At 48.4% G+C, this 21,377-nt stretch overlaps 8 protein-coding genes across 8 annotated transcripts; 3 read left to right on the forward strand and 5 right to left on the reverse strand.

Moving 5' to 3' along the window:
• Positions 1-184: 184 nt before the first annotated feature.
• On the reverse strand, positions 185-832 carry EV420DRAFT_1478471 (uncharacterized protein; the record flags this gene model as incomplete). Its single annotated transcript, XM_060469498.1, has 1 exon — positions 185-832. One exon carries the CDS (start codon positions 830-832, stop codon positions 185-187), a length of 648 nt encoding a protein of 215 aa, XP_060332763.1.
• A 1,527-nt stretch (positions 833-2,359) lies between these two features.
• Positions 2,360-3,313, forward strand: EV420DRAFT_228151 (uncharacterized protein). Its single transcript, XM_060481306.1, has 2 exons — positions 2,360-2,616; positions 2,672-3,313. Exons 1-2 carry the CDS (start codon positions 2,493-2,495, stop codon positions 3,199-3,201), a joined length of 654 nt encoding a protein of 217 aa, XP_060332764.1. The 5' UTR covers positions 2,360-2,492; the 3' UTR covers positions 3,202-3,313.
• On the reverse strand, positions 3,313-4,501 carry EV420DRAFT_228142 (uncharacterized protein). The gene is made up of 4 exons (XM_060481305.1): positions 4,195-4,501; positions 3,930-4,143; positions 3,731-3,873; positions 3,313-3,675 (listed from the first exon to the last, which is right to left on the reverse strand). Exons 1-4 carry the CDS (start codon positions 4,202-4,204, stop codon positions 3,425-3,427), a joined length of 618 nt encoding a protein of 205 aa, XP_060332765.1. The 5' UTR covers positions 4,205-4,501; the 3' UTR covers positions 3,313-3,424.
• A 2,352-nt stretch (positions 4,502-6,853) lies between these two features.
• On the reverse strand, positions 6,854-9,227 carry EV420DRAFT_1533828 (uncharacterized protein). The gene is made up of 9 exons (XM_060472776.1): positions 8,278-9,227; positions 8,119-8,220; positions 7,924-8,070; positions 7,832-7,864; positions 7,717-7,778; positions 7,573-7,662; positions 7,448-7,511; positions 7,372-7,394; positions 6,854-7,314 (listed from the first exon to the last, which is right to left on the reverse strand). The coding sequence occupies exons 1-9, from the start codon at positions 8,864-8,866 to the stop codon at positions 7,195-7,197; spliced, it is 1,230 nt and encodes a 409-aa protein (XP_060332766.1). The 5' UTR covers positions 8,867-9,227; the 3' UTR covers positions 6,854-7,194.
• On the reverse strand, positions 9,228-11,992 carry EV420DRAFT_1533844 (NAD-aldehyde dehydrogenase). Its single transcript, XM_060472777.1, has 16 exons — positions 11,880-11,992; positions 11,634-11,834; positions 11,520-11,583; positions 11,403-11,464; positions 11,253-11,339; positions 11,116-11,197; positions 10,994-11,060; positions 10,732-10,931; positions 10,587-10,682; positions 10,053-10,525; positions 9,905-9,991; positions 9,794-9,847; positions 9,724-9,734; positions 9,604-9,662; positions 9,451-9,545; positions 9,228-9,400 (listed from the first exon to the last, which is right to left on the reverse strand). The coding sequence occupies exons 1-15, from the start codon at positions 11,904-11,906 to the stop codon at positions 9,493-9,495; spliced, it is 1,623 nt and encodes a 540-aa protein (XP_060332767.1). The 5' UTR covers positions 11,907-11,992; the 3' UTR covers positions 9,228-9,400; positions 9,451-9,492.
• A 734-nt stretch (positions 11,993-12,726) lies between these two features.
• EV420DRAFT_1619935 (WD40-repeat-containing domain protein) lies at positions 12,727-14,362 on the reverse strand (the record flags this gene model as incomplete). The annotated part of the gene is made up of 7 exons (XM_060475522.1): positions 12,727-13,363; positions 13,426-13,518; positions 13,574-13,681; positions 13,734-13,840; positions 13,896-13,968; positions 14,027-14,080; positions 14,133-14,362. The coding sequence occupies 7 exons, from the start codon at positions 14,360-14,362 to the stop codon at positions 12,727-12,729; spliced, it is 1,302 nt and encodes a 433-aa protein (XP_060332768.1).
• EV420DRAFT_229040 (uncharacterized protein) lies at positions 14,122-15,445 on the forward strand. The gene is made up of 5 exons (XM_060481307.1): positions 14,122-14,363; positions 14,416-14,529; positions 14,587-14,664; positions 14,721-14,746; positions 14,797-15,445. Exons 2-5 carry the CDS (start codon positions 14,453-14,455, stop codon positions 15,243-15,245), a joined length of 630 nt encoding a protein of 209 aa, XP_060332769.1. The 5' UTR covers positions 14,122-14,363; positions 14,416-14,452; the 3' UTR covers positions 15,246-15,445.
• Positions 15,446-16,211: 766 nt separating this feature from the next.
• Positions 16,212-19,909, forward strand: EV420DRAFT_1533882 (uncharacterized protein). Its single transcript, XM_060472778.1, has 15 exons — positions 16,212-16,490; positions 16,549-16,568; positions 16,622-16,708; positions 16,762-16,789; positions 16,845-17,142; positions 17,196-17,207; positions 17,263-17,703; positions 17,754-17,855; positions 17,923-17,932; positions 17,985-18,076; positions 18,127-18,235; positions 18,291-18,497; positions 18,558-18,763; positions 18,815-18,946; positions 19,006-19,909. Exons 1-15 carry the CDS (start codon positions 16,357-16,359, stop codon positions 19,534-19,536), a joined length of 2,409 nt encoding a protein of 802 aa, XP_060332770.1. The 5' UTR covers positions 16,212-16,356; the 3' UTR covers positions 19,537-19,909.
• The last annotated feature ends 1,468 nt before the right edge of the window (positions 19,910-21,377 follow it).

A 21,377-nucleotide genomic window follows, 5' to 3' on the forward strand; every position in this document is an offset into this window, starting at 1 on the left:
TGTCATGTAGTGCACAAACATTGGTTGAATTCGGATATGCAAATTTCAGATAGGCGCCTAAGACGTAATGTGGCGCGATATACATGAAGAAAGAGCAAAGCAAACAGCATTATAGTACCAAAGAAGTGATATAACAGATAATGGACAGTCCAAGCATTTCATTAAGTAGCTATCGTCCAGTGATTCATAAGCCAGGATGAGCATTGTAACAAGCCTGCGCTATTTGGCTGGTGAACAGGCGATTCCCTCCCCATATTGTCAACTTCTTCACTCCGGGTAAGGCGTAGGGTGGAATGACGTCCAACTTTGCGTTCTTCTCCAGACGCTCTTGTAGGTACCGTTTGCTATGCGTATACGCAATTTCCAGCTCAGTAACTTGTTCTGGTAGCTGGAGTCGTGCGAGCGAAGAGTCGTTATACCACCAGTTGTGATAGTTCATCGATACCCGCTTGACGTTGGGAAAGACTTGGGGAAGCACCAGCATGAGATCGTGCATTTCGTCGGATACTGGGTGCGTTACGGCATTGAAGCCATCGGGATCGACTTCGAGGACGAAAGCGATAGACCGACAGAATGATGTCGGTGAAAAGGACGAGTCGATCGACCGGAACGATGCGGTGTCTCGTTGAAGCATGCGGCAGATGACATGGTTGAGATGAGAGGGTGAGAAGACGTGTACGTCGGTGCAGAATACACGTGTGAATTCCCAAGCGAACGATTTGCTGACGAGTTGAGATGATGTCGTCATTCGGAGTCGTTCGATGGGGGTAAGAGGAAGTGCCCATGCTTCCTCGATGATCTGGGCGAGTACTTCGGCGGGGAGTAGGTTCATTGTGCAATAGTAATAGAAGCGATGTTGGTTCAGCGTAGTTGTTCGATAATTTGTGTGGCTGAAGGCGACTCCTGCAATTTATACTTGAGGGTACTCCACATTTGACCTTTCTCTGGAGGCGGTGAAGAGCAAATGTCTGTCTCAGCGATCGACCACAGTACAAGCCCCCTACCTGAAGATTTGATACCTCTGTAAAAACCAAAGAGCACTAGACAGTGTAAATGATTGGTCCACTTTGCGGAAGTCCGTCGACAAATGTGACCGCGCAGCGTACTCGAACTTCTGCAACATCCTTAGATAAATGATTAGTTCGCCAACAGTATATCATGCCATAGTAGGCCCCTTTTCAGCAGAAGTTCCAGTTCCAAAGTTCATCGCAAACTGGAAGGATACTAGATACACAGCTTGATGTCTTAGCAGAGCAGTTCTGCAACAAATTGGCCCCGACGAAGATGAGAAGAAAGTAAAGAGACCCGTCGTTTCACATTGAATCTAGAAGACTGACTCGGACTGACGGCTCCCGGAACACTGAAAAGGGGGATGGAGGTGAAGGTTGGAGTTGGAGTTGTGGCTGTGGACTTTTCGGCCGAGCCAACGCCGCCCTTCCAACTTATCCTCTCAAAGGAACTTTTTTCACTTGTACAAATGTACAATATCTTAGCAGGATCATGTTTTATTTAGGTGCCTTATTAAGGTCCGAGCTTTTTCCTCCACAGACCGATTTTTGAGCTTTTCGCCAGCTGTTGCCGACACAGCCCCCATGAGAAAGTCTAGCCACAAATACTTCTGACTTCAGGCTCAAAGATTTGAAGGCCATCATAGTAGTACCGTCTTTGCTTCCTGATCATAACGCGACCTCACGTGGTCTTTTTAGTTGCGCAAGCCCCCTAGCGTCGGTAGAAAGGTGCCCCGCGAAGAGGGTCGTCTCGACATTATACGACATACCAGTTGAAACACTCTGCGAGTGAACCTGTAAATAACAGTCATTACGATCCTGAGGAACTTAAATGCCCCTTGAGTGCCTGTTTAAAGGCTCAGGCCGCTTGTTCTAGTATATCAACGCCATATAATATCACGCAGCCAAGCGACGTCACCATCATTTCGATCTGTGCTCCTTTCAGAAATGATTGAGTGGAGCCTGAAGCGGCCCAAGCCTTCAGCTCTGTGCAGCTGAGCCTTATCGTTGAGTGGAAATCAAGTTGCTTGCTAACGCCATGGGCCGGCAAGGAAGACGTACAATACCTCCGAGATCTTTTCGCAGATACGATGGCGTGATTCACCGTTTATTGTGTCATGGTACTAGTCGCGCAGCAAGTTCACACCCAATTCTTACTGGATTATCAATCACTGGACCACCCTGTTTTGACCCTGTTGCTAATTTTGACACTGCATAGAATATACAAGCTGGGTGACCTTACATACTCATTTAACACTTGGTAGATATTAGAATCAGAAACCTGGAAGAGTCCCGTTCTTTTCCCCCTTTAAAAAACAGAAAAGCACTTCAAGGCACTACAAAATTCTCGAACCTGACAGACGATGAGAGTGACTAGAACGTGATCGACGGTGGGTCAAATGCTGTGCGACCAGGTCTGACGTCATGGGGTGGCATGAGAAAAAGGCACAGCCAGACGCTCGCTCTTCTTGATTACTTACACTCATGTTGTCCCCTCTACCTAGCCTTTTCATCCTTGCCGGACTGGCATATAGTGCCAATGCCCAGTTTATGAACGATAACAACAATCATACAACAACACAGAGAATAATAGCGGGAGTCGTCGTAGGTGTGTGCACTTTTATCCTGCCATCGGACCATCCATCTTACAAGATTTTTTTAAGCTGTTCTTGCATTAATAGCTTGCATCTTGTGTTCCATCGGACTCTCTAGACGTCGGCGGCGTCGCCTTCTTGTGGTACCCCAGGGGCAGTATTCTCCTCAGGCTGCCGGAGGATATAAGCCGCCATTCTTTGGTAGCGGCTGGGGATGGAGTCAACAATACCCACCAAATCAGAACCAGAGCCCGTACATACCTCCTCAAGGGCCTCCGCATCAATCGACTCCGTACTACGGAGGTTATGGTTCCGGTGCAGAGCAGCGGCAAGAATACCCTCCTAATCCCCCTCCGTATAAACGGGACGATACCAACTACCAACCGGTGCGCACAAAAATATCTGATGTCCCAATGCTTCTAATATTGACCGTCTCTAGCCCGCCGGACCACCTCCGGGACATCCAGAAAGTAGTGCGCAAGCCCAGTACAGCCCGGTTAGTTATTATAAACGTTGTGATAATCCATTGGCTTAATTCCCTAAAATTCCAGCCCCCCGGACCACCGCCGCAAGCTCACTTGGCCCATAATGTTGTTTAACTTTCCTTAATTATGACATTTCGCAGGCTGATTTCCTTGCAGGGCCAAGGTTCCGTCGGAGGTTTCAAACCTTGATTAACGGGCATTTTCCCATCTTACATTCCATTCTCTTAATCTTCTAGTCGCACATCTGTATTCACATATACTGTACCATCTCGCGTTGCGAACTTCGTGCTTCATGTTGTAGTTATACACAGCTGGGTTTCTAGTTTATAAACAGGATTCAAATTACCACCGACGCGCGCGCGCATGCGAGTGAGTGTTGAGGGTATTGTTTGTTCCTATCTTGCGATGATGCAGAATCCAAGTCTTTTCGTGCAACTCGTATCCGGACGGCAGTCAGTGTAGGAGGTTCGGTTGGTGACAAACTTGGCGTCTCGTGATTGTAGAACGAAGCTTGAGCTGTGATAGGATGCTTGAATTCGCAGCTTGGCATGCAAGAGGGCCATCTGGGACACGGAGTATACTTCTTAACTATCGTTACAGCATCAGTCAGCGAATCACAACGGGAAAGCCAAGCGTAACTGACATGGCTGCGTATCCGCAGGGTGGGAGAACGTGCAAGTTTTGAGGGTACATCCTTTGCCTTGAACATACGACCAGCAATGTCGAGCCGAGTTAGAGGCACGAGGGTTGAGTTCTTTGTACTTGAGCACACTTGCGTCGTGTATGCTGCATCACGGAGCCCCGGTCAGAAGAGATGGCATCAAAGATATGAGAAGACTCACAAGCGACAATCTTCACCCATTGGACACCGCCGTTTTTGCTTGAAGTGCTTGCAAATGGCCGTGTACCAGTTTACAGGCTCGACGGGCACGATAGGCTGAGGGAATTGCACCCAGTTTGCCAGTTGGGCTGGGACTATTGGGAATGGAGGGTGGAAGAGTTGACAGAAGCCTCCTTGCGGGCAATATCCGTTGAGATAGTTCCGGCAGACTGAGCCTAGTCAATCAAGTGAGCAACATAGAAGTTGAGAGTGAAGAAAGAACACACTTGTATCCATAGCGTGGGAAAAACCTTAGGTTACTAGTATATCAAGTGAGGGGGATATGTTGGAGAAGGCGGCCCCTTTATATCGACCGAAGCTGGAGCTTGAGGCTCGGAAACCCATCGATAACAATGAGTGGTGGCTTCGGACAAAGACAAGTTGTGTTGAAGAATTTATAGCCGTGACAATGGTCTTGCAAATACCGAGTCAGCATCGTGAACAAAGACGCGAGACGTCAGGACCATTGTTCAATGGCCTGGTATGGGTATGGTGGTACAGCGCAGAACTCCTTGATAAACATCCTGAAGAGAGAAACATATATGCCCAAAGATTTATCACGGTCTTGCTCTGGTTGACCTTGAGAATGAGTGGCAGTGACGCCGCATGGGTTCGGGCCCAGTTCGTTAATGAAACTCAGTGATGTAGATTTCGAGCCCAATTACGGGAGGCAACGATCTGTTGTGAGATTCAGGGATACAATTATTGAGTAGGCATTCTAGATGGTGGCAACGGTTCGCCTCTAACGTTCATCCTGTCGCCGAGTAGGGATACCGAAAACGATAGATCATAGCATCAGTAGTCTGAAACCGGCCACTTACCCAGGCGAAGTATGGTGATACATCGTTCCATTCTCTCGACCGCCGTTAGGACCCTAACCTTTCCAGGTACCCGAAGGAGTAAGGGTAGTAGGTTGTGCCGCCAATGTTTAAGAGGACGGCGGTACACAGTGGTGTCTCGGAGATTGGATGGATGTTGGGGACGGGGTGGTCCTGGAGGAAAGTGAATCCGATTGTTGGGGGAAACGAGGGTAGCGAATCATTATCAGGCCCAGAATATTTGAATTCACAGAACGGCGGATAGGGAAACATGCGCCATATAAAGCAAAGCGTGTGTATCTTGTCTGATACATCAGTCGACGGTCGTCGCATGCGCTACAGAGGATTTAACTTACATGGCTTGATATCTCTGGTAAAGAAGTAGGCGCATGGACGGGCTCTTCTGTGGCCCCTGAATGTATGACCAACGATGAACATCGCTTGATTTATTTCGAAATCATGGAATGTGAGCGGCGAAAAAGGAAAACACAGGTTACAGGTGCAAGAGGACGCATATGATTTTACGTACAAATCACACTGATTGCCCATGGGGCAGTACCCGTTCTGCCGGTAGAAGGACCTGCAGAGCATGGTTCTTCCATGCGAGAGATCGTTTTTTGGACATCTGTCGCAGAACGGGAAACACCAACTGAGAGGAAGAATCAGTTGGGTGAAACACAGCTAGTCGAGCGATTTTGGGAGTAGAAGAGTTAGATGAAGGACCCACCTGAGAAAAAATATTAGAAGATCGCGGAAGATGTGCCGGGAACAATGCAACGGCCCTATCTGACGGTCTCAGAAGATGCACAAGCCGGCAGCTGAGAAATCTTGACAAGCTCCATCTACAATCTCCTCTCAGAAGGCTAAACGATCAAACCAGAGGAATGCTAGCATAAGGATAAAAGGATTACGGACCATCAGTACACCAAAACTTATGATAGTATTTTAAAACCCAGAGGCTAAATTGGAAAGTCGGGACAATGGAAAGATGGTCAGTCAACCAGAGATCACAGGGTGTACATAAGTCGTTCTGACAAAGAGACCCAAGATAAGGAAGGGCAAGGACACTTGAATAAAGTGCCTTCTTTCTTCACAGTCTGGGGTTGACGAAAGCATGCAACTTGAAAGGTGCCGTACATGCTCTAGATGAGGTAAATTTAGGAACACCAAGAGATTCTTAGAAAAGTATGAGGACTCGAGCCTCTAGTACGCCGGGAACGTGATGGTATGGCGCGATTAGAACTTGTTTGAACTCCAGAACTAGTAGTGAGTCACAGGTTCACAGCAAGCAGAAAACGAAGAAAACTCCGACCAAACCTGGGCCATGGCATTGATGACCCTGCATCTGAAAGCAAAAAAGTCAAGGAGTATACCTCTGGCCCTGATTGTCCTTTTTAAGTATGAATATTGCCCATGAGATTCGAAGAACGGCGCCGTACGGACGTCACGGTCATGTTGGACCACGCGGCTCAGTGTCATGTGATATGCCGCCGCCCCGACTGAAGTTCGGCCCGACGCATGTCCGGTACCAATCCGGTGCTTCCTTGGAGCGCAAGCGAGTCGGAAAACTTCATCGTCCATGTCGGATGGACTATTTCATTTCTGGTTTATTAGAAATTTTTGGACAGCGGACTCGGACTTTCGGAACGTCCTCACCGACTACCGTGGCACCGACTCGGGAATTTTTAGCAATTCAACGCATAGAACGCCGCACCAGGCAAAGCAAGGCATACGTGATAGGCTTTCGATGATGGTGTAATGCTAGGGGCGAATACCATTTATGGTCAACGTGGGTTCTATCGGCCCTCGTCAGTGCTTGCTGGACTTAGCGAACGGTAATAAATGGATTTATGGTGCCTTAAGCCACTGCATGGAATGGCGCTGGCATTTCAGATCCCTACGATACGATACGTGCCTGAGGCTTGTCAGAAATTTTTAGTTTCCTATTCGTTGTCAAGTACGGACTCCCAGAGCTATGTCCTCCATTTGATTCGGCGGACAATTCGGTCCTGGTAGATGACCGGTGGTATCCACTGGCAGTGTCTCCTTTAAATATCTCTTCCTCGCTGCCTAAGAAACTGATTGGATTGGTATGGGTGATTTCATATAACTTATAACGTGGATGTCGTTCTCATCTTTGATGATCAAGCGACTTGGCATTCTGTTGCGCGCTTAGGGACGCACCGATAGCATCCCCGAGTCGGTAATACAAAAACGGCCGTGCGTCATAACTAGCCAATCATCATTACCCAAGCTTTATAGTAAAAGTTCCGCCGGTTTGTCTACTAATGTTGCATATACTATACAGTAAAGAAAGACAGCAAATATGATAGCGGGATCGCAATAAAGAATAAATAATCATCACTGGTGGTTGTAGTCATGAGTGGTAATAGTATGCAAGGGTATCGTTCATGGTAATGTCATATTCTGTGGTTGGACCTGCATTGCCGCGCTGTTCAGCATGTCGAACCTCGTCATCATACCCGCGCTGACGTTCATTCTCTTCCGTGGGGGCATAGCGGAAATATCCTGTTCACAACGAGAGTCAGAACAACGACCAGACCACACGAAATCACGCGCAAGTACTTCGCAGTTGTATTGGCCGTCTACTGGAAGCCATTGAGACCAAACCTGACGGCCGACACAAAGGAAATAAACCCACCTTGTTGCAGTGGTGTACTGTCCCACGTCCGTGAATGTTTACGGACCATCCGGTTCGAGGGATCCTAGGAGTTGCATAGGCAATGATCAGGTGAAGATATAGTCAAAACAAAGAGATGTGCTTACCTCGAGCTGAGTCATAGGCTCAGTTCCATAGACTGCTTGTGCATCAGCGGGTTCCGTCCAGTCTAATTTTGCACTAGCACGAGAGACTGCCTGTGAATTCGAACATATTTAGTTAGTCCGAATGATGATCGATAGATAACATACCTCTGCATGGTACCTCTGACTTTCGTCGAGGGATAAAGAGGAGTGTCTCGATTGTTGGTCGACTGGTTGATCATCATCAGATAGAGAACAGGCAAAATCCGAAATCCTAACTCACCTGCACCTTGATTCATTGACAGAAGAGCAGCCACTAAACATATAGATACAGAGTTAATGATGATGGAAAAGCACATAAGAGGTCTTTCTCACTGATATCATCTCTGCGCTTTTCTGCAGCAGCAACGGACTGACGTGCTTGACGTTCAGCATCAAGACACGCAGTGTACCGAAGAAATGCATCTTGAGTTTCCTTTTGGGTCCTAGACAGAGCAGCGCGGGACAAGAGGAGCGCTTGTTCTATTCATTTAATCAGATCTTGGATTCAGGGGGGGGAAACATACATACTCGATGTACTCGCTTCCTGCGCCAATGTTTCAGGATTGCGAAGGGACGGCGAATGAGAATTTCGTGATGAAACCATAAAGTTGCTCGACCCGTCCGAGACATCTATAACAAGGTAAGGGTCGCGGAATTGGTAATGGCGGGGAGGTAAATGTCGCTCACCGATGCCTGCTGTTCGCATTTTGTGGTCCCCGTAGCTGTGGTCGGAAGCATCGGGAGACCCTGAATCCACAGAGTGATCGTCGCGGATCGTGTACCCATTCTCTCCCATAGAATTACGCAGACGAGGGTTGTGAGGTATACCCGAGGCCTGGCGTTCAATGAACTTACGCAGGAACGTTAGCTCGATGTCATCGGCCATAACGTACGGGGGTCCCTGAATGTCGCCCTTCTGCATCAAGAGTTCCAGGTGTGACATTGTTTTGTCTTTCAGCTGCTGGAGCCATTCGTGCAGCTCCATATGGTCCTGGTCAGCGCGTGCGTCGTAGTCCTGCCGTCTCCTGGCCTTCCGCCAATAAGTCTTGGTCAACTTGAGAGCACGATTAACCTCTCCGTCCAGAATCCGATACCAGTCGCTGGCCTGACGGTTAAGACGCACCGCCAGTACTCCGGGTTGCACCCGTAGCTGCAAGTTGCACCGGCCTTCACGGTCTGGAGGCCCAAGGACGCCTTTTTGTCCTTGATTCCCCCTCGTCGCGCCACGGGAGACATTTCCAAGCTCAGGCCAGGGCAAATCGTCAGCGGAAGCCATAATTAGAACTTCGAGTGTGGGATGAATTGAGGGAGAAATGTAGGGAAGAGGCTATCGAGGCAATCACAATGCTGCGATGCAGTTGGACCGGGCGCAAGATATCGAGTTGCAGAAGACCAACTTCACCAACTTATAAGGTCGGGATCAGTTTAGGTGGTGATGTATTGATGGCTGGTTTTACAGCACTGCCAAAAAATTGATGCGACTCATTCAATCAGTCGGACAATTCGTCACTAAACCTTGGATACGACGGGTCAAAAGGCTCGGAGGAAAATCTAAAAAAGGACGCAGTTGATGGAATCCGGTCTTTTCACACGCATGATGATGGACGCCCTTATCCGTCCATGTCGTTGATGAACAGTTGAGAATGATCCATACCACGTTACAATTTCCATTGCAACAGAGGGGCACTTTAGTGACACGGGGTAAAAAGCAAGTGGAAAGTACTGATGTCGAGCTCTCGGATCAAACGCAAGGGGAAGGAAGCGCCCGCAGAATAGCTTCGCTTCCGCATTCCAATGGCTTTCGCCCCACCTAACCACGTCTGTTTAACTTCTCACAAAAATCAAATCATAAGGGTGGACCTTAAACTAGATCCTACAAAATGATCTTCTTCGGCTTAAACGTCACGTAGCAAAAGTTACGCCTTGTGCTAGTGGTGCCTCATTCGAGAAATTGACTGGTTAATAAATAGAGTTAGTGAATGTAAAACTGCGCAAAAAAAAAGCGTTCCGTACTAGTACACGCGCTCCAGCGCACATACTGTTTCCAGGCATCGCCACCGGACTCACGACCCCTGTCAGGTTAGAGTAGGTTTGCGGGGGGGTTTGATCCCAAGCTGATACGAAATTACTTACCATCCGGTACTCTGAAAAGGAAAGCAGACGCACGTTAACTGTATGTAAACTCAATATCCGGCCGCCTTACCTTGTTGCCCCCGAAAGCGGCCGAGATTTCAGCTCCGGAGTTCCCGACATTTATCTGTAAGAAATAGACTATCATAACAAGGTCCCCGACAGACGGGGACAGTCGACGTACATTTACAATACCCGCATCTGATCCATTTGGACCAATCCATTGCCCCGCATTCCGGAGATCACGGGTCCAGAGACTACTGGAAAGGCCCTGGACACTCGGAGAAAAATGAGATTAAATTGAACAATAAAATGAAAAAGGGTGACAGAACTTGAGGCACTGCATTATTCCACTCAATAGCTTGATCAAGATGATCGAAAATCGCAACGTTAAGAATGGGGGCGAAGGTTTCGGTACACCAAATTTTGTCCCTGGTATCCACTGATTTAGGTATTGCGATAGCAGGCTGTACAAAGTTGCCCTTGTCGAGAGGGGCTTCGCTGTATCGGATGCCGCCAGTGAGAATTTCAGCATCGATGGAGCGAAGGTATTCAATAGTATTCTCATAGACGCTGACTGCGTTGGACGTATGCAGAGGGCCAAGAAGAGTCGTGTCAACCAAAGGGTCCGCGGGCTTGACGGATCCATAAGCCTTCAAAAGCCGCTGTAAAAACTCGTCTGCGATATTACGCTGAAGATAAAGTCTTCGAGTAGACGTGCAACGTTGTCCTGCCGTACCGACAACGCCAAAGAAGACCGACGGCACCGCCATATTTAAATCCGCATCGTCCATAACGATCGAGGCTTGATGAACAGACAGGGCACCACCATTAACAACGCGCTTCATCATAACTGATACACGTACCGTTGTTACCACCTAGTTCTAGTATGGTTTTTCCAAATCTTGCACTCACATTCTGGCCTACAGAGCGGCCGACACGTTCACTGCCAGTGAAAGACACTGACCCACGACGTGAGTCGATATGCTTACTCAGTAGTATTAGACGTACCAAGATCCACCCCGGAGTTTGCCACAATTCCTTCGCCGATATCCTTACCTCCAGTTACCAAGCCTGCAACGGCGCCGCTGATCCCGTTGCGCTCCAAAACCTTGCTTATAATTGTGGTTACGGCAATGGCGCACAATGGCGTAGTATGAGAGGGTTTCCAAATGGTAGCGTTTCCAGCAGCCAAAGAAAGGGACAGATTCCTAACCAATCGATATGGTCGGAAAACGGCTAGCTGCTATATATGACGGAACCAATCACGTACCAACCATAGACAGCCACAGGGAAATTGAATGCTGTCAAGATTCCAATAACACCCAACGGATTTGGTACTGAAACACGAGAACATTAGACCTAGCCATAAAGAGGAGTATCAAGAAGTCAAACCTTCTAAGATAGAATGGCCTACACGCTCTGATGCAACCACACGACCGCTCATCATCCTGGAAAGACCCACTGCATAATCGCACTGTATTGATCATTCATTAGTAGGAACACAGGAGGAGACAAAAATAAGCGTGTACAATGTCAATGAATTCCTGTACCTCCCCTACACCCTCGGTTTTGATCTTTCCCATCTCCAAGGACACTAGTGCCCCGAGCTCTACCCGCTGAAAGTACATTGTGCCGTCGGCCCACTTGGAAGAACTTCTACTGTTTCATGACCGGCGCACCTTTGCAGCAAGGGCTTCTCGGATTTGACGAATTATCTCTCCTCGACGCGGGGCAGGCACATCTGAAACGACAAAATCAGACTTCAGTACGCGTGCTATAAACATAATTGAACTTGCTTCGGAACGACTTGTATGCATCGCGAGCCTTGGCGAGGGTCTCACGAAGGTCTTCTGGTGATGCCTGAGGGGCTGTCTGGCAGGTGGAACCCATCATCGCGGCATGATACTCACGGATTTAACGCGTGCTAGCACCTCGCCCGTCGTCGGACATACCGACGTGAGGATCTCTCCGGAGCCCTTCCATTCCCCGTCGTAGACGCCTGGCACCTCTGTGCTCGTCGTCGAGATGTCGAGTGAAGACAGGATTCGTGATGCCCTGGTGGACAGCAAGCGGGCCGTGGTGCCTGTTCGAAAGGTCCGTTCCAGGCGAATCTGTTTGTCGTCAAGGCGAGCTCAGCCAGCAGTATAACAACGTACGCCTGGAGTTAGCAGCTTGGATATCATGGCGGCGTCGACGGTGCTGGTGGTAGCTGCTCAAGCTCCGGTACGGTCATGCGCCGACTTGCTTTCCCCAAATGGATACTTGTGGCGCAACGCGACCATGTGAACATTCTTCCACTACAGAAATCCATATAGGCATAACCATGAGCCCATATTCTACCAGAATTTCTTCACTTGTGCTCACTGCCAAAGGCGCATCAGCAGCGCATCAAGTTCCCAAAAATATACTTGATCTTTCACAGTGACCCATATGGGCCGAGGATCATCGATTAATCAATAGAACCTGACTACCTTAATAAATGTTGATTCCACATGTACAAGTCTTCGGTGTTCGCCTGGATAGATAAATATCTTTGTATTGAAGACAGCAGGCTTCACAACAGGTTGATGATCAGATTGTAATGTCTTTGGTCGAAGGTCCAAACATCCGGATATCGGTACATGTATCTCCCTTGATTCAAGGAACAGTTTGACTTCCGCCGACCATGACCGTCTTGGGTAAAAGAAAAGCAGAGCGCCAACGATGAATTGCCCAAAGTACTTGATCCAGCATTGGCGGAACGACCTCCTCCTGAAATCTTTTTTACCTCCCTTTGCGACGGCCCTGTCAATGAAACGTCGTGTCCCTTCCTACTATACGTCTCGGTGTCGGCAGCGACGCAAGATCGTCACCATTCAAACGTGCACCGCAGGCATGACACACGTCCAGCCTGACCGGCATCTGACCGAATCTCGTCCCTTTACTGCACCCAGTCATATACATACCTAAAATTATCCTGTCAGGAAAACGCGGTGCAACCTCGAAACAAAATCCGCCTCAGCCTCATAGATCATCGAAGAAGCGGCCCTTGACCTCGACCTCGTTCCTTCCCTTCTTCCGCTTCACCACCATCAACGGATTTTTCTCCTTTCTCCGTTTTCTTTTTGTCTGTGGAGCTGGCGAATCTGAATCTGAATCATCACCATCATCCTCGGAGCCAGAACGTTTGGCCTCATTATATGCGCAGCTGTCGACTGCTCCCTCCTCATCTTCTTCAGCAGATCCAGCGTCATCACCTTCAGACGCTCCTTCTCTATCTTCCTCTCCTTCATCACTATTTCCATTTTCTCCATTGAAAAAGCCCCGCAAACTTGTGAGCTTCAACGTCTCGTCATGGCCAACACTTCCAACCCACCACCGGGCATCGGGCGATTTTTCATCATCATCATCATCACCTTTATTCGCCACCGTCGTTATCTTCTCTTCGCCCTCAAGATCCAAAAAATCTTGTCCATCACCAATTGCGACCCTCTCAACGGGCCATTCCCCATGGTCCGCCACCACACCCAACAATTTCGTCGGAAATATCTGGACTGCGCGTACAAAGCCATCGGATGACCCTGTTAGGATCGTGCTGGTGGCATCAACGCCAGTGAATGATTCAGGCAAAGCACATAGTGTGTCAACAGAATGCGGGTGCCTGTGAATACGAACTGAGGTTAAAAGGGACAAAAAACCATAAGGTCAGAGAAGTTTCATTACCCCGGAATACGGTCAACACAATCACCCCACCCGCTGCTTCGATTGAAGATAGAGAGAACCCCAATTTGTGTGCCCACAGCAAATTTAGTAGACCTTATGGAGAAATTCAGTTTTGAGTTTACCCACAATAATTCAAACGCTGACATACCCTTTGATTGCGACAATGGACAGGAGTTCATCTTCCTGATCCTCCGACTGCGCTATGGGTTTAGTATTCTTCGACCGGACATCCATAACTGACAGCGTTCCATCACCACTAAGCACAACGTCAGCACGCCACGTACATGTACTTCCCCCCTGTCGCGCACCTCGTAGCCATCAACTGTTTCTTATCGTCCAACCACAGAAAATCAGTAATGTAATCAAAATGATGCGTGTATTTCCGAATGGACTCTTTCTGTCGTGGATCCCAGAGCTGTTGGCTATTAGTGAGATTACACCCGCCGAGATAGGTCGCGATGGGCCCCGACCTTGATAACTCCGTCGTCATCTCCTGTGGACAGTAGCCACGATGTCAGATGTCGGACGCGATTGATGGGGGCCCTTCAGAGATGGAGAGGTCATGGTCTGGAAGAAGTGCGCAAAAGAGGAAAACGCTTGCTCATGGGCTTTGGCTCGCGTCTGGACGTGTTTCCCGGTCGCGGTGTCGATTGTACTAGGCTTCTGTCAGTATCAAAATAGGAACCGGCAGCAATCGAGTAACGAACTGGAGAGCCTTCCCCTTTCCCACGACGTATATGCTGGACCCGTCTCCGTCAATGCTGATTCCGCGACAAGACCGTTGGGAAACCGAGACGGAGAACGATTCCTTGCTTCGCCCTTGATGATCATATGAGATAGCCTTGACATGTCCAGATAGAAGTGCAGTATAGGCGGTGCAATGCGTAGGGTGGAACACAATGTCGAATACTTGTGAACCAACAGAGACGTCAGGCATGGCAAGTTTTGTGTTCGAATTCTAGTATTCGCTTCACCAAACGCATAAAATAGATAAAGAGCGAAAGCATACCTATTTGAGGGGCTTCTAATGTTGCATAACGCGCCCTCTGGAGACGACTACGAAGAACCAAGGTGTACGGCGTGTGTAGACTTGTGGGTGCTTGTGTGAGTTTTTTTCTTGGTTGATGATGTAAGTATCAGCCCGGCTTGACGGCAAGAAAGCACTGCGACATGTAGGCTCCTCCTCATGCTCACATCCCGAAGTCGCAAGGATTTGCGACAGATTCGTAATTTCGCAACGTAAGATCGTCTTACCTTTTCAAAACCTTTCAATGGTCAAACGCTATCTTTGCTAGCACCAAGTTGACTCATAAAAACCCTGGTCAGTCACTCGAACGGAATCGACACGACAACGGTACTGAATGGCGGCAGTGCCGGAGGAGAATATAGATATAGCGGTTAGAGGAAGGGTCACTATCTCTATCCACAACATATATATCCCGGTCAAGATGTTTTTTGAAACTCTTGCTAGAAAACAATCAAGAAGGATATTCTCAATCTTTCAAGCATCTTCAGGCTCCCCAGCCAAGTTGAACTGGCGCAGGATCTGCGGCGTTGCTTGCACTAGAAACGCTAGATACGAAACACGCGGAGTTGAAACAATGACATGCATCATTTGGGTGGTCGCCAAAGATACGCTAAACGTCCACGGCATGCTTCCCAGTAGTCCATGTGGTAAGATCATCCGTCGGTATCCTTTTCACAGCATCCGAATTGAGACCAGGAGTGGGTTTCTGTTTGGCGCCAATTCTAAAGAAGAGAGCCTTTGCATGCGGACGACTCTATATATCCGAGCTTCTCGGGAAGCCTTTTCTTACTAGCACTGGACTGTGTATACACGCCAGATGCATTCGTCTTTCGAAGGCAAGATGACGAATCGAACACTACCGGGTCCGGGGAATGGTGGTTTATTGATCTGAATTTATCCGCGGCCGTCCGTGACCCTGACATCGATGAGAAGACTGGGGGTTATGCGTATGACGCGGATAGAGACCTTATGAACGAAAAGATCAAGATTGTGCTGCGCGCAGCAGTGGCACGGGATTGTAGGCGCTTAGCCGCGGTGTAATTCAAGTCTTCAAAGCCGTTTCTCTAGCACTTGGACTTTGGACAACAGCGTTCGGGAATTCCATCGGGTTCTGCTAGGAAGGCAAGGTAGAAACCATGAATTTGCCGGATGTTTCAGCGAGGTCACTCGGTATCCTAGGCGGCAGAAAAGAATCAATCGAAGAATTCCCTGCAGCCTTTCATCGCTTGACGCCTGAGGATCTTTCCAGACAAGTTCCGCAGTATTAGCATGGTTTTCCGTCTGAAGTCGCAGTTTTCTCTCATACGCATGTAATCATACCGCAGAGATAGGCTAGCTAGCTGACGTGCCTTGAACACACAATAGAGTCCGGACTGCCCAGAATTTGGAAGGATGGAAGGAAGCTTCATGAGTCGACGCTTGCAGAAATTGATCGCAGCAGGCGCCGCAGCAGCGAAGAGTCACCTATCACGAGCGCCACTCTGAGTGTGCCTCGCACGACATACGTGGATGCTCTATAAAATACTTGTTTAAGACGTTATGCCCTGATGGAATTTCCAGCGGTCACCGCAAGGCATGGAAACAGGCAGAAATCCTGAGTTCGTTTTACCTAAAATTGAGGGGGAAGACTACGGTTTTCTTGGCAAAACGAGTGAAATGTAGCGTTGCCTACATGAATGGAATGAAATCCGTTACCAATTATTAATTTGATGATGAGCAAAAACAGTTCGGAGCTGAGAATCAGTCACCTTTTATGGGTCGATAAGATAACCTTCTTATTGACCTTCTTTCGTGAATCTGTATGGAAAGCACACACATTCTTGATCGTCTGTCACGCTCATCTTTCTTTTTCTGGCACATCTAACAACGCTATTCCGACGTTCGCTGTTCTTTCTTGAGCGGTGATGTCTGGTTACCATCCCTATAAACAGGGCGAATCGTCCAAATCGCCAGGACAGCCCAGCAACTACACGCCGGGGGATGAAGCTGTCGCGATATCCCAGGCAAGACCTCACAGCAAGGCTAACAAACGTATAAGGTGCCTCTCCAGTCTCTTTCTGTCCGACGATTGTACGTTAATATAGACAATCTAACAGGGGCGAAATTGCCTGTGCAGGTAGGCTGCTCGTTCATATGGACACGTCGCCAGAAATCAACATCGGTGCGCAGAATGTCGTCGTCTCAAGATTCGATGCGATAGGATGGTTCCGTGTTCGACATGCGTCAAGCGCGGCTGCGCGTCGTTATGCCCGAATGGTAAGCTGCGACCATTGTCTGTCAATGTGCACGACAGTGACGAGCTGGTGCAGGGACGGTACCACCGGGGCAGGGCAGCAGGTGCGTACTGGTACCACTTTCTGGTGTTTTCTAGCTTATGGAAGTGCCGATATAGATTTGTCTTAGCCGCGACCGAACACCTACAAAGCACGCTGAAGAAACTAGAGGACCGTATGCACTCGCTCGAGGATGCTATCGCTATCGCCTACGGCGCCAATTCAGACACCCCTCACCCTCTTCTCGTAAAGTGCAAGGACGAGGAAGTCGAAGGAGAGCCTTCAAACCTGAAGAGTGTGAAAGAGGAGGTAGAAGAAAAAGACGGAGATTCCCCGGCGCTGCTAGATGCTCTTGGAACGCTCTATATCGACCATGATGGCTGGAACCGTTTCTTTGGACCATCTGGAGGTTCAGAGGTCAGCATATATCGGTTTTCTTCTGAAAAGTCCTCTAACCTTCACGTCTTCAGAGCCTACTTAGTGTGAGCGGGCCTTCATTTTTTTCCTCTGATGCTCAACATAGAATGCCTACTATAGAAGCAAAATGCTCAAAACTGTCCTCTTCCCGAACTCGACACGTCCTACTTGTCTCCGGAGATAAATATGTGCTGTCGATCGTTCCCCTTCACCCCACAAACGCTCCCCATAGCCAGCGTACAGTCTTCTATAGAATCGTTCTTACCCCCCATCGAACGCGCGCTGGAACTTTCCGATATCTTTATGGAACATTTGTCGTGGATGTTCCAGGTCGTCTCTGCTCGGCAAATAAAAGAGGTGATCTACATCGTATATAAGCACAAGGATATCGAGTACGGGCCGCATGACTTGGCGTTAATGCTAGTCGTCCTCGGTATTGGGACCCTGGTGGATTTAAAATTACAGCCGTATAATCTGGAAGCTCAACATTACTACAGGCTGGCACAGGCAGCGCTGGCGTTGCAACCTGTGTTGGCAGAGCAATCTATTGTTTCTATCAAGGTATATTCCATCATCTATAATATTAGCAATCAACTTATATTGTGACCAAGGTACTGCATTTAATGAGTATATATAATGGCATGAGCGGCAAAGAGAGCAACCTGGAGCGGTCATATGCGTTGCTCTGTCTTGCATCTCAGGTTGCGTTGAGGGTGGGTCGTTCATTCTCCGCCCATTCATTCATGTATTGTAATTTAATGAACATTCCTTTTGGTATAGATCGGGTGTCGTATGTCTGTCTCTCTGGAATCAAGTTGGTAACTTAGCTCACCCTTGATCAGATATCGATCCTTCTATGTGGGGTTTTGAAGGCAAAGAGGCATACGACCGGCGCGTGTATTTCTGGAACCTCGTCGCCGGCAGCCTTTGGCAGGTATGACATTCCATTTAGGAGTATATGGAGCTGAACAAGTACCGAAATAGTGCTTAGTGACAGGACGTCCGCCCGTCATTTTGTCCGAATTCATAGATTGTAAGATCCCTACCGCCGAGGAGGAGAATACCTTTCAACACGGAGAAGTTCCTTTAGGTTGTAAGTCGCATAATCGTTCTCGGATATGCCCGTATATAATAAAGCTTTTTTGTAGTCGGCATTTGGGGATTTAGGGCAAGTCGCGAATGCCTTGTACATGTCGTAAAGGCCAGTTTGGCCGTAAAACCCCCGTCCTATGAGAGCATACTCGAGCTAGACCAAAAAATCCGGGAATTTGCTTCACCGCGTCCATCCGAGATGCCGGAAGCCTCTACGCCCTTGTCAATGAGAACTTTCGTACGTTCTCATTATAAGGAGCTAAGTAAGTTCCTATATACAACGTATCTGTGATTGTTTCATGTTGACATATACCTTGATGCAGTGCTGCTATTCCTCCATCGAGCCTTTTTCACTCAAGCAATGACCGAATATCCCACCAATCCGTTGTTAAGCCCTCATGCGAAATCGGTAATTACGGCGTATCAGAGTGCTTGTGTCGTTCTGCAGGACACGCGCATACAGTTTATGAAAAAGCCGTTATTATGCACTAGGGTGTGGAGAATATGGACCTTGGCGTTTACAGCAGCGGTAGGCTTTGTTCCTCCTATATGTCCCGTCGCCACCTCACGACGCGTATAGGTGGTAGTTGGAACTGTTGCGATCCGAGGAGCTCATATGAATCTTGAACCTACTGCCTTAGAAGAATTTGAGGCCGCATGTACGATGTTTAGGAGCGCTGCTGACACCAGCCCACGTGCTGCCCGGGCACTGGTTAGTGTAGTCCTCCACTTCAGGGTTATCTTGATCGAACGCCGACATTTTTCCAACAGCCCATCCTGGAGCCAATGCTTCAGAAGGCCCGCGAAACGCGACGCGACTCCGGCGTGCTGCGGTTCGCAGATTCGAGTTCTGAAGATGACATTTCGATATTCGCTGGACGACCGACAGTACTACACCCCACAGAGCCCGATGAATCGTATACGATCACGAATCCTCAGGGTCTCTCAGTCCCACCCAAACGATTCCACTCGGATCCACCGTATCTGCCTTCGCATGCCCAAAGGCCCATCCAGACGACAGTCAACCTACCGCCGCTGATTGCGCCCATATCTGAATCAGGACACTTGCCACCCTCTCTGCAGACACTTCTGCATCACCCGGAACACCAAACGACGTTTGCTGACTTGTCAGCCGGATGGGATGGTTTGTTCCACGAAACGCCTGCTCCTCAGGCTTTGTTGTATAACACCTCAAGCCCACAGACGGATTATCCACCTCTCAATATGAGCGAACCTGCAATGCTCGATGACCGATGGTCGTATTTCATGCACAGCTATGGAATTTTGGACGACCCTCGGTAGTTTAACTACGGAATTTGGGTTTGAATTATTTGGTCTCTTCGACCACTTCGTTTCTTATGTATTGTAGGCCATCTGGGGCCATCGACAAATGTTGTATCGTTTTTCTTTCCCTGACGAATCCTCACCTTTTAGCTGATATTATTGTAGCAAAGTTTGTCATTAATCGATCAGAAGTATGAAATGCAAGTACAATCATTGCTATATCGCGACAGGGTATCGTAAAAGCTTGGTATTGCAAAGGATGAAGTCGTTGATTCGAGTTGACCAGGGTACCTTTGAGGCACGTAGGTACTAGGTAGACGTCAGACCAGGCTGGATATGGTATCGAAGCACAAGTACGAAAAGCTCACCAAAATGCAAAGAGATGTTCTACGTTTCTGCTTCTTTACTAGCACCAAGTGAAGATGCAGGCTCGCAGGCAGCTGGAACAGACATTTGTTGGGCAGGCTGCATTTGCTGGTTGGTCATCTCAGCATCCTTCTTCGCTCGCTGATCGAAGTCGTCTTCGTTGAAGCACTTGTCGCAGCATGATCCGCAGCATCCAGCTTGTCCATTACCGGAGCAGCAGCAGCGATCAGCACCCCAGTTATCTGTAAGGATAGTGAACTTTAAATGATGAGAGGTACCGAAACTTCAATACTGTACTCTGTATGGACCAAGCATTTAAGGCTGAGCTTCCCGCGGTACCGGCACCTGCAAATGTTTAGTTCTTATGTTACTGAAATTATTCGAAGATAGATATACATGTACAGCAACCGCAAAATAATACGGCACAGATATCGCCTGCATTATCGCTCATGGTTGCGAATTCGAGGGGAAAATGAAAGATGGGTAGAAAGTCAAGGGAAGAGTGGGGTTATATAAGACCAACTCTGTTAGCTGGCAGTGGGTAAGATCCGTTGAGTGCGCAGAAGCAGAAGCCTGCGCTTCCTCACTACTTTGGCGTACATCATCTCAATGACCTCAATGACGTCGGTCCTCGTCGCATCTCATTTTAGGCATCCGGTGGCTGTGCTTTCTTCTCTACTTAGTCAGCTCTCTAGTACGACTACTACTATTACTAGTCCCACAGCCAGTGCTAGCCGCGTTTTACTGAAAATCTTGGTCGCTGTTAGGAGTTACGGCTTAGGTACTTACCAGGTAAGTAACCATTGTCGAACACTTAGACACGGCTCGTTCTTAGTTTCAGCAGGATGGTTCTTCCGTTACATATCGGACTTGAGAACCCGAAGTCTCCTTTTTTGCCTGCTTCCTGTAGCTATTCCTTTCACAAAAACCAAACGCCGTCTACAGTTAAACAATTCTCATGAAATGAATATGGCACTGAATGCTATCTAGAAAATTTGCACAACCTACTCTCTACGTCAGATAGTCGGTCTCGTTGCGGCTACTGTGACGGTTAGCAGCCTGATCAACTTATGGCTGACCAGGAGCCGGGAACAAGTCGAGTTGGTTACTCAGGCGTATCCGCACAATTCTCTTCTTGGTTCCTCCACTGCAAGCCCACTACCCGGCTCTCCTTATAGTGGTGGCGCGGCGCGGCGTCTGTGCTTACTCGAACCTCAGTTCTACAGGGTTGCTCCCTGAGGCTAATAAAGTACTTATTACTGCAATAAATTAGTACTGACCCGCGCATGGTATGTAAACTTCCCCATAGCAACTGGGTACTGTCATTATTTGTGGACGGAATACATGTTCTGTCTCCATTCAGAAGAAATATTTAAACAACGCTTGAGTACCAATCAGCTCCAAAGAAGTCAAATTCCTTCCACAAGTGCGCGAACCTTAACTCAAATATCTCACCTTGAGCTAGAGCGCTGAAGACTCGGAAGGTTACGGTT

Source organism: Desarmillaria tabescens (assembly GCF_030435595.1).
Source record: "Desarmillaria tabescens strain CCBAS 213 chromosome Unknown EV420scaffold_12, whole genome shotgun sequence".
NCBI lineage: Eukaryota > Fungi > Basidiomycota > Agaricomycetes > Agaricales > Physalacriaceae > Desarmillaria > Desarmillaria tabescens.

Bases quoted from the DNA above. Each gene is read 5' to 3' on its own strand.
- EV420DRAFT_228151 (XM_060481306.1), top strand. From the start codon at position 2,493: ATGTTGTCCCCTCTACCTAGCCTTTTCATCCTTGCCGGACTGGCATAT. The intron at 2,617-2,671 runs GTGTGTGCACTT...GATTTTTTTAAG, and splicing joins AATAGCGGGAGTCGTCGTAG to CTGTTCTTGCATTAATAGCT.
- EV420DRAFT_228142 (XM_060481305.1), bottom strand. The intron at 3,874-3,929 runs GTGAGTCTTCTC...TCCGTGATGCAG, and splicing joins ATGGGTGAAGATTGTCGCTT to CATACACGACGCAAGTGTGC. The intron at 3,676-3,730 runs GTCAGTTACGCT...CTGTAACGATAG, and splicing joins CCCTGCGGATACGCAGCCAT to TTAAGAAGTATACTCCGTGT.
- EV420DRAFT_1533828 (XM_060472776.1), bottom strand. From the start codon at position 8,866: ATGGCTTCCGCTGACGATTTGCCCTGGCCTGAGCTTGGAAATGTCTCC. The intron at 7,779-7,831 runs GTGAGTTAGGAT...ATGATCAACCAG, and splicing joins GTCAATGAATCAAGGTGCAG to TCGACCAACAATCGAGACAC. The intron at 7,512-7,572 runs GTAAGCACATCT...TGCAACTCCTAG, and splicing joins AGCCTATGACTCAGCTCGAG to GATCCCTCGAACCGGATGGT.
- EV420DRAFT_1533844 (XM_060472777.1), bottom strand. From the start codon at position 11,906: ATGATATCCAAGCTGCTAACTCCAGGC. The intron at 10,526-10,586 runs GTACGTGTATCA...CTGTTCATCAAG, and splicing joins AGAACTAGGTGGTAACAACG to CCTCGATCGTTATGGACGAT. The intron at 9,992-10,052 runs GTTCTGTCACCC...CCGAGTGTCCAG, and splicing joins GGAATAATGCAGTGCCTCAA to GGCCTTTCCAGTAGTCTCTG.
- EV420DRAFT_229040 (XM_060481307.1), top strand. From the start codon at position 14,453: ATGTTGCATAACGCGCCCTCTGGAGACGACTACGAAGAACCAAGGTGT. The intron at 14,530-14,586 runs GTGAGTTTTTTT...ACGGCAAGAAAG, and splicing joins GTAGACTTGTGGGTGCTTGT to CACTGCGACATGTAGGCTCC. The intron at 14,665-14,720 runs GTAAGATCGTCT...TATCTTTGCTAG, and splicing joins CAGATTCGTAATTTCGCAAC to CACCAAGTTGACTCATAAAA.
- EV420DRAFT_1533882 (XM_060472778.1), top strand. From the start codon at position 16,357: ATGTCTGGTTACCATCCCTATAAACAGGGCGAATCGTCCAAATCGCCA. The intron at 16,790-16,844 runs GTGCGTACTGGT...GTGCCGATATAG, and splicing joins CCACCGGGGCAGGGCAGCAG to ATTTGTCTTAGCCGCGACCG. The intron at 17,704-17,753 runs GTATATTCCATC...ATTGTGACCAAG, and splicing joins AATCTATTGTTTCTATCAAG to GTACTGCATTTAATGAGTAT.